The sequence below is a fragment of the Centruroides sculpturatus genome, unplaced genomic scaffold (assembly GCF_000671375.1).
Source record: "Centruroides sculpturatus isolate CEXI.00-Female unplaced genomic scaffold, Cexi_2.0 scaffold3556, whole genome shotgun sequence".
In the NCBI taxonomy this organism is placed as follows: Eukaryota; Metazoa; Arthropoda; class Arachnida; order Scorpiones; family Buthidae; genus Centruroides; species Centruroides sculpturatus.
Window position 1 is genome coordinate 1 of NW_019387642.1, and position 9690 is coordinate 9690.

The 9690-nt window shown below is 48.6% G+C and overlaps 4 protein-coding genes across 4 annotated transcripts; 3 read left to right on the forward strand and 1 right to left on the reverse strand.

Annotated features, from left to right (window-relative positions):
• The first annotated feature begins 601 nt into the window (after positions 1–601).
• LOC111616550 (uncharacterized ABC transporter permease protein YufP-like) lies at positions 602–1801 on the forward strand. The gene has a single exon (XM_023357952.1). It carries the CDS (start codon positions 602–604, stop codon positions 1799–1801), a length of 1200 nt encoding a protein of 399 aa, XP_023213720.1.
• A 918-nt stretch (positions 1802–2719) lies between these two features.
• LOC111616551 (purine nucleoside phosphorylase DeoD-type-like) lies at positions 2720–3421 on the forward strand. Its single transcript, XM_023357954.1, has one exon. The coding sequence runs from the start codon at positions 2720–2722 to the stop codon at positions 3419–3421; it is 702 nt and encodes a 233-aa protein (XP_023213722.1).
• Positions 3422–5168: 1747 nt separating this feature from the next.
• Positions 5169–6776, reverse strand: LOC111616552 (CTP synthase-like). Its single transcript, XM_023357955.1, has one exon. The coding sequence runs from the start codon at positions 6774–6776 to the stop codon at positions 5169–5171; it is 1608 nt and encodes a 535-aa protein (XP_023213723.1).
• A 1230-nt stretch (positions 6777–8006) lies between these two features.
• Positions 8007–9679, forward strand: LOC111616553 (lon protease-like; the record flags this gene model as incomplete). The annotated part of the gene is given in 1 exon segment (XM_023357956.1): positions 8007–9679. A coding segment is annotated over 1 exon segment (1641 nt), but the record flags the coding sequence as incomplete, so codon positions are not given.
• Positions 9680–9690: the final 11 nt, after the last annotated feature.

The following is a 9690-nucleotide window of genomic DNA, read 5'->3' on the forward strand; positions in this document are numbered from 1 at the left end:
AAAGCGATTTTGTTAGTTAGTTATGAGCTTGACGAAATTTTAGCTTTAGCCGACCGAGTGGCGGTCGTTAACCACGGCACTAAAGTTGATGAGCTACCGATCAGCGGAGTTAGTCGTGATAAACTAGGCGAGCTGATGACTAGCAAACTACCGCCGGAAGGGGCCGCTTAAAATGCCCACTCCAAAAATCCAAACTTCTCGGCGTTGACCTTGACATTTGCAGTTGATTCGTCTCATCAACAGCGACGGGTCGCGCAGCGCTTGGTCAAAGGTCAGAGCTTCAATCATCGCGATTTTGCTCGGACTAACGATCGGTCTTTTGCCGATTCTGTTCGCCGGCGGCAACCCTTTGATCGGCTACTGGAGAATGTTTAGCGCGCCTTTTCACGTTCTCAATTTCAACAAAACGTTGGTGACGATTTCAATTTTTATTTTGCTCGGAACTGGGATCGGAATTTCCTTTAAAACTGGTCTTTTCAACATCGGAGCAACGGGGCAATTTTTAATCAGTGGCGCGGTTTGCGTTTTAGTCGGTATCCACTTTGATTTGCCCAAGCCGCTGGCGATACCGCTTTTAATTTTGTTAGGTAGCGCCGTGGGAATGGTCTGTGCTTTAATTCCGGCCGTTCTAAAAGCTTTTTTCAACGTTCACGAAGTTGTTTCCACCATTTTGCTAAACTGGGTTTTCTTTTTCGTCGTTAAATGGATCACGGCTTTACCCCAGTACCAAGACGTGTCGGGTTCAACTTTGCCGATCCATCCCTCAATGGGCTTTAGCACCAACCGTGGTTCGTGGGATTTTTTGGTTATTCTGAGCATCACGATTTTGCTTTGCCTAACAATCTTTTTAGTTTTTCGTTACACCACCTTTGGTTACCAACTGCGCGCTAACGGACTGAGCCCCAGCGCGGCTCGCTACGCAGGTATTAACGCCAAGATGATGATCATTTGGGCGATGATGCTTTCGGGTGCCTTGGCCGGCGTGGCCGGTTTTCTGAACTACTCGACTTTAGAGGGTCGCATCCCGCGACTCGGCCACGTTTTACCCACGATTGCCTTTGAGGCAATCACAGTCACTCTGCTAGCTTTTTCTTCGCCGCTTGGTTCGATTTTAGCAGGCGCATTTTACGGAACGCTTTACAGCGGTCAAGCATTTGTGACCCAGGCCGGCGGCAACGTAGTCCGCGAAACGGCTCAGTTAAGTTTGGCGATCGTTATTTTCACCGCCGCTTTGGCCAGCGTTTTTACCCGCTTTAACTGGGGGCAAATGTTGCTCAGGCAAATTAAACTCAACAGATCAAGCTGGGTCAAACGCCAAAGGGCAATTTACCGTCAAAAGCGCGCCGAAATTAAAATCGTCGCCCGTGCTAAAGCCGATCTGCTGAGCGACCAAATCCGTCTCAACAAACAAAAACTCGTCGCTTTGGAGCGCGAATGGTCGAGTCAAGTTGTCCAAGTTAACCAGATCTTTAAGAAAGGCCAAATTGACTTAGCGACTAAAAACGCCCGCCTAAGTCAAATTAACCAACTTTACCAAACTAAAAACCAGCGCCTCATCGGAACGAGCAGCGACCAAATTAGGCGCGAGTACCGAATCGAACTGAGGGATCTGAAAGGTCAACACCGTTTTGAGGTTTTGACTCGGCTGGACAAGTACGAAACGCTTTGCCAAGAGCTAGTTTGGAAGTACCGCCACGCTCTGGCCCACGCTCGTGACCCCGAGCAAAGACTGGAGATTAAGCAGCGCTGGTTTGAGCAAAAAACCCAGCTCTACGACTGGTGGATCGGAGGGGAAAAATAATGGTTAGCGTCATCGTTGTCGGAGCAATCGTCTCGATTAGCATCATTTTCGCTTTGGCCGCGGTCGGCGGCATGGTCAGCGAAAAAGCCGGTGTGATCAATTTGTCAATCGAAGGGTTTATGACGATCGGCGCGATTAGTTACGCGGTGGTCGCTAATTTGCCCGGCCTAAAAAGTGTTTTAGCCTACCAGTGGTTGCTTTTTCCGATGGCGGGTCTTTTAGCGAGCGTCTTTGCCATCATTTACGCGCTCGCCACGGTTAAACTCAAAGCTAACCAAACGATCGCTGGTATCGCGCTCAACGCGCTGGCCGTCGCGATTTCCTTCTTCATCATCAAACTTAAAAAAACCAGCGAAATCGAAATGCAGCCCTACCTTTGGACGCTGGGTAGCAACAACCAAAGTTTTGTTTGAGTCTTTAACATCGCGGTTTTGCTTGGTTTGCCGATGATCGCGCTGGTGATTGTGGTGCTGAACTACACTAAGTTTGGCAAGCTGATTAAGGCCGTCGGTGAAAATCCCGACGCCGCGGCTACGCTCGGCGTCCGAGTCGAGTGGGTCCAAATCAAAGCGGTCATCTTTTCGGCTTTCTTTAGCGGTTTAGCCGGCGCGATTTACGCCCAAAACATTTCCGGATATTTTCACGGCACAACCCAAGGAGCGGGTTTTTTAGCCGTGGCGCTGGTCATTTTTGGTCAGTGAAAACCGTCGCTGATTTTGCTGGGCTCAATTATTTTCGGTTCCATTTATGCCATAATTAACAATGCAACGCTGATTCCGGTGCTCAACACCATCGAGGGAACCGATTTGCTCCACACGATCCCTTACTTACTGTCAACGTTAGTCTTAATTTTCAGTTCACGCCATTCCCGAGCTCCTCGCGCGCTCGGAATTCCCTACTCCATTCAAGGCAGGTAATATGACTCCGCACATTCAAGCTAAAAAAAACGACATTGCTCCGGTGGTTTTAATGCCGGGCGACCCGCTCCGAGCCAAGTACATCGCCGAGCACTTTCTCCAGGACGTTCGTCTAGTTAACACTTTACGCAACATGTTAATGTACACCGGCCGGTACAAAAAGAAAATGATTTCGATTTGTGCTTCGGGCATGGGTCAAGCTTCAATCGGTATTTACGCTTACGAACTGTTCAACTTTTACGACGTCCAGAAAATTATTCGGATCGGATCGGCTGGTTCGTACCAAAAAAACCTCCGTCTTTTTGAGGTGGTTTTGGCGACGAGCGCCTACACCGAATCAACCAGTTTCGGGCTCAACATTTTGGGAGTGGAAGAGCAAGTGTTTTACCCGTCGGAACTTCTGAACGAAAAAATCCGTCAAGCGGCTCACAAAATTGGTATTAACTTAGTTGAGGGACCGATCCACACCTCCGACGTTTTCTACTCGGTAATTCCGCTTGAGGAAAGAATCGCTCAAACGCAAGCGATTTGCGTGGAAATGGAAGCGGCCATGCTCTTTGCGATTGCCCGTAAGTTTTCCCGCCAAGCAGCTTGCCTTTTGACAATTAGCGATAACTTGGTCAATAACGAGGAGACATCGCCCGAAAACCGCGAGCAAGCGTTCCAAGACATGATGCGCTTGGGGCTTGAGTTAGCCGAGTAAAGTGCCGATTAAAAGTTGAATGAGCGCTTTGTTCAGTCTGGTTTTTGTGGCCGGACCGGCTTTGCTGATGTTTTATTTTTGACTGCCTGAGTGAAACGATGGTCGCTACCCGATCGGCCTCGGACTGCTCTATTTGGCCGCTCTTGGGCTGGTGGTTTGGACTTTTTTAACCACTTGCTGCGCCGTTTACCTTCGTTTAATTGACTTTGATGCGCTCCGCTTTAGTTTGCCGCTGGCCCTAGCTTTAGCGGTGATTTTAGTTTCTAGTTCTTGACCGATTTGGGCACGGGCTTTTGCCGTTATTTTGACGGTCACTTTAGCTTGGCCAATCAACGGTCTGATTAGTCGGTTCAACTTTAAAAAATAAGCAAACTTGTATAATCAAGTTGTTAATGAAGTTAAGTTCGTGGCTGCCGAAACGGAAATTTGCCCACCATGTTTTGCGCTTGATCGTTCCGATCGCTCTCGGCCAAATGCTCGTGACTTCGGTCTCGTTTGTTGACCAGTTTATGGTCGGTTGGGTGGACGATGTTGACCAGCCGCTGACAACGGTACTGATCACGACCGAAATTTTTCACGTCGCGATGAGTATCAACTTAGGGATCGGACTGATCGGCGATATTTTTGGCGCCCAGTTTTTCGGCGCCAAGATGTTTCGCAAGTTCAAAGCGGCCAACAAAATCAAGACGCTGACCAACTTTTGAGCGGCGCTGATCACGGTCTTGTTTCTCAACATTTTTGCCGAGCAACTGCTCGGCTTATTTATTGACCATTCCTACACTTTGCGCGTTGCCGCCCGCTACCTCAGGCTTTTAACGATCGGTCACGTCATGTACGCGGTAACGATGAGTTTCATCGGAGCGCTCAACACGATCGGTAAACCGCGTTACCAACTTTATTCTTCGCTCGTGCCGCTCACAATCAACATCTTTTTTAACGTGGTTTTTCTCTACTGGATGAAACTGGATCTTTCGGGGGCAGCTATTTCGACCATTTTGGCCCGTTTTTTGGAACTGCTGCTCGTGTTTGTCTTTGTTTGAAAAAACCGCAAGTTCGTTTGGTTTGGCTGGGACTGGTGAAAATTTGATCTTCAGTTAGTCAGGTCAATGGCTCGGCGCAGTCTAATTATTACCAGTCAGGTGGCGCTGGCACTTGGTTTAGTCGCCAAGACGGCGGTTTGGACTAACAATTACCCCGCCATTAGCGAAGCGGTCGGAATCGGTTACGCCATTAACGGACTTTTATGGGCTACTTTCCCAGGCTTTAGCACCGCTTCGAAAGTTTTGATCGGTCGGCGGATGGCCAACAACCAATTTGACCAAGCTTACGACGAGGCCCGCAAAATGCTATTGATCGTGTTTATTTTTGGTCTGGCGCTCGGACTAGCCACTTTGCCGCTCGCTTTTTTCCTGCCCGCCGCGGTTGGTCTGACTAGCGCGCTTGAGTTAGGCGCGGCTCAGACGATGATCATCGTGGAAGCGTTTTTAATCGTTTTCATTATTTGCGGCGTTTACATTTTCTCGCTTTTAGAAGCGGGCGGTTTTTCGTTTGCCTCAACCTTTTTAAACAGTTACTACGTGATCGCGGTCGTTTTTCCCTTCGCAAGTTTGATGGCCCATTTAACCGACATTTCGTTTGAGCGACTCTACCTACTGACGCAACTACTCCATTCGCTGGGCGTTTTTGGCGCTTCGCTACCTTTCTTTTTCCGCCGACGTTGGTTGCGCAACATCACGATTAGTCACCGTTAACGTTTGGCTTTGCTAATGACGCGGAGAAACTCTTGGAAAAGCGGGTGCGGTGCCAGCGGGTTAGCTTCGAACTCAGGATGGGCTTGGACGCCGATGTAAAACGGGTGGTCCTTAACTTCGCACACTTCGGCTAGACCCGTCTGTTCGTCAAAACCTGAGAAAAGGAACCCACCCCGGTTAAGCGTCTCCACGTACTGCGGACTCGCTTCGTAGCGGTGGCGGTGGCGCTCGTAGGCGTAAGTTGATCCGTAAATTTGGCTGACACGCGAACCGCGCACTAACTTAGTTTTCGAGCGGCCAAGGCGGAGCGTTCCGCCCAGTTTGTGGTGTTTTTTGTCCTGGATTAAATCGATTACAAAAGTGCCTTGCCGGGAGATTTCGCGGCTAGTTGGGTTGGGGATTTGGAGCTCCTGAGCTTGGACAATCACCATCGCTTGGAAGCCGTAACAAATGCCTAAAGTCGGTAGTTTGCTGAGACGCGTAAAACGGGCGACCGCGACTTTGCCGACAAAACCGCGCTTGCCAAAACCGGGCAAAATGATCACGCCGTCAACGCCGTCTAAACGCTCGGCGATTGTTTTTTCGTCGAGCAGCGAACTCGAGGCGAGCCAAAGTAGCTCAACTTCGCAATGGTTGTAGTTGGCGGAAATGTTGATCGCTTCCACGATTGACTTGTAAGCGTCTTCTAGTTCAACGTACTTTCCAACCATCGCGATGCGAACTTTCTTAGGTTTAGGAGCGTTGATCAGTTTGACGTATTTTTTCCAGTCGGCCAGGTTAGGTCGCGGGCAAGGCAAGTCAAAGTGGTGCAAAATAATTTTGGCCAAGTTGAGTTTTTCAAAGTAGAGCGGCAGTTTGTAAATGTTATCCACGTCGGGAACGGGCACGCAGTGGTCGCGTTCAACAAAAGTTAGCGCCGCCGTTTTTTCGGCGATCGAAGCGGGAATGGCCGAGTTAGCGCGCAGTAAAATCATGTTTGGTGTGAGGCCGCTGGCGTGAAGTTGGCGCACCGAGTGCTGGGTCGGTTTAGTTTTGAATTCCTCGGAAGCTTTTAGGTAGGGAATAAACGAGCAGTGGATCAAAAAAGTTTGCCCCCGGTAGCGGTGTGAGAATTCCCAGAGCGCTTGTAAAAACGGTTGCGATTCGATGTCGCCAACTGTTCCGCCGACTTCGGTGATGATAAAGTCGGCTTTGGAACTGAGCGCGACTTGCTCGATTTTATGGATGATTTTGTTGGTTACGTGGGGAATGGCTTGGATCGTTTTGCCGTGGTAAACGCCCAGCCTTTCTTCCTCAAGCAACTCTTGCATCAATTTACCCTGGGTGTAGTTTGAGTCCTTGGTGAAAGTTTCGCCGATAAAACGCTCGTAGTGACCTAGGTCTAAGTCGGTCTCACCGCCGTCGACGGTCACAAAAACTTCGCCGTGCTGGTAGGGGCTCATCGTGCCCGGATCAACGTTATAGTAGGGGTCAAATTTTTGGACAAAAACGCGGTAATTACGGGCTTTAAGTAAACGTCCCAGCGCCGCAGCTGAGACACCTTTACCTAACCCGGATACAACTCCGCCGGTTACAAATAAGAACTTAGTGTGTTTTAAAGGCATGAAACTCCTCGCAAAATAGCTACAAAAACATTTTACTGGACCGATCCGGGGTCAGGTCGGGTTTTTTCTCGTAGAATGGAAAGGAAAGAGAGGCAGCGTTGCGAGCATTTTTTGGTTTTAGTCCCAGCCACCGGACTTTGGTCCAAAAGATTGCCCTGAGCGGTGTCATGCTCGGACTAGTTTTGCTGGCCCAGTTTTGCGAGCGCTTCACGCCGATTTTTGCCTACATGAAAATTAACGTTTCGCTGGTGTTCATTTTGCCCGTCTTTTACTTTGCCGGCTGACACTTTGGTTTGCTTTTGCTCGTTTTAAGAGCCATTTTGGGACCGCTGATCGATTCGCTAACCTTGGCGACTTTGATCGGTCACGTGATCTTATTTTTCGTGGAAGCGCTGGTGGTAATTTTGATGTACCTCTACTCGTTTGTTTTTAAAACCGTGGTCAGCCACAACTTAAAGATGCTGCTAATCATTTTGGCGACTTTAGTTAGCATTTGCTTTTTGGCCAGTTTCTTAAACGCCGCACTGTTTTTGCCGGTCTACCTTTTTTACTACGGAATCATTTCTGAGCCTACGCTGCCCCAGGCGATCGCGGTCTACGAGCAAATCAGCCCCTTTTACTTCGGGATATCCAACTACTGGACCGGCACTTTAATAGCTTACTGAGTCGGCAATTTTTGCAAATTTGGTCTCGTCCTAGCGCTTTACTTTCCGCTGGCCAAAGTTTTGCGTGGTTATTACACTCGTTAAATTTATTTAGCACTCTCGGTATTAGTCTGCTAATTTTGGTATAATTAATTCAAAAGACGCCCAAGCAGTTAAAATTAGAGTTAAAAGAGGTGACCATTGAAATATCCCGTTATAACAACTCGCGGAGTGATCGTTTTTCCCGGTTACACGAGTTCGTTAGATGTTGGCCGTAAGTCTTCGCTTAACGCGATTGACATCGCCATTTCCAAGTTCAACAACCAGTTAGTTTTAGTCTCCCAGCGCGACATTTTAAAAAACGAAGTCGGTGGCAAAAACGATCTTTTTGGCGTCGGAACTTTGGTGTCAATTAAAGTTGAACGCGAGCACCAAACTAACGCCAAAACTTTGGCCGTGACCGGACTTAAACGAGTGCGGATCAAAGAAATTAGTCTTAACGAAGGGTTTTTGGTTGAGGCCGAAATTAGCGTTTTAAAAGATCGCCAAAGCAAAACGGGTGACGAGGGCGCGCTAGTTAGCAAAATTTCCCGCAAGTTAGACGCGGTTGTCGGCAGCATGGTCAACATTCCTAAACACGTGCTCTCTTCGCTGGCTTCGGGTATTTCAGCCGGCGAGTTAGCCGATGTGATCGCCCACTACTTGCCGATCGCTTTGCCTAAAAAACAAGAAATTTTGGAAACGACCTTAGTTCCCAAACGACTCAAGTTAATTTTGCAGCACCTAGAAGAGGAGTCGCGGATTAACCAAATCGACAAAGACATTGATAAGTCGGTGCGCAAGACGCTTGATGGCCAGCAGAAGGAGTTTTTGCTGCGCGAGCGCATGAAGGCGATTAAAGAAGAACTCGGCGAAATTTCTTCCAAAGACACAGAAATTGAAGATTGAAAGAAAACGCTGGAAGATAAAAAGTACCCCGAGGAAGTGCGCGCCAAAGCGCTGGAGGAAATTAAAAAGTACGAGTCAACTCCACCGATTTCAGCCGAAGCCAACGTGATCAAGAGTTACATCGAACTGATTATTAAACTGCCTTGGAAAACTTTCACCGTTGATAACGAAGACATTCAAAAAACTAAGCACGTGCTTGACAAATACCACTACGGACTCAAAAAAGTTAAGGAGCGGATTTTGGAATATTTGGCGGTTAAAATTAACACCAAAAATTCCCACGCTCCGATCATTACTTTGCTCGGTCCGCCCGGGGTCGGGAAAACTTCGCTGGCCCGCTCGATCGGCGAAGCGATCGGTCGCGAAGTGATTAAAGTTTCACTCGGTGGTCTGCGCGATGAGGCCGAAATTCGCGGTCACCGCCGCACTTACGTGGGTGCGATGCCGGGCAAAATTATTCAAGCGGTTAAAAAAGCCCAGACTTCCAACCCAGTCATCTTACTGGACGAGATCGACAAGATGTCTTCCGATTACAAAGGCGACCCCACTTCGGCGATGCTGGAAGTGCTGGATCCAGAGCAAAACCGTAAGTTTCAAGACCACTACCTGGAGCTTGAGTACGATCTTTCCCAGGTCATGTTCATCGCGACGGCTAACTACTTAGAAAACATTCCGGCTCCGCTGATTGACCGGGTGGAGATCATCAGGCTTAACCAATACAGTTCCGAGGAAAAACTTGAGATCGCCAAACAGCACATCATTCCCCGTACGATTAACGAGAACGGATTAACTAAGAAACAGTTCGCCATTTCTGACCGCACGATTGAATACGTAATTGATAAGTACACTCAGGAAGCCGGCGTCAGAGAATTACAGCGCATCATGAGTAAACTAGCTCGGAAAGTAGTCGTTAAAAAACTGGAGGGCAAAGTTCAGGATGAGTTTCAAGTCAACCAAGAGGTGGTGGCCGAGTTTCTTGGTAAAGAAACGGTTTACAAAGAAAAACTGAAAGGCCGCGCCGAAGTTGGTCTAGTCAACGGCATGTACTACTCAGCTGTTGGCGGCGGTCTTTTACCGATTGAGGTCACGACTTATCCGACTAAGAACGGCGAAATTAAACTGACTGGCTCGATCCGCGACGTCATGAAAGAGTCACTTAACATTGCGATTGGTTACATCCGGGCTAACTCCAAACGTTTTGGCATCAATTTTGACTTTGAGAAAAACACCATCCAAGTCCACGTTCCCGAGGGCGCGATGCCTAAGGACGGCCCTTCGGCCGGCATCGCTTTTGCTACGGCCGTCATCTCGGCCTTGCTTAA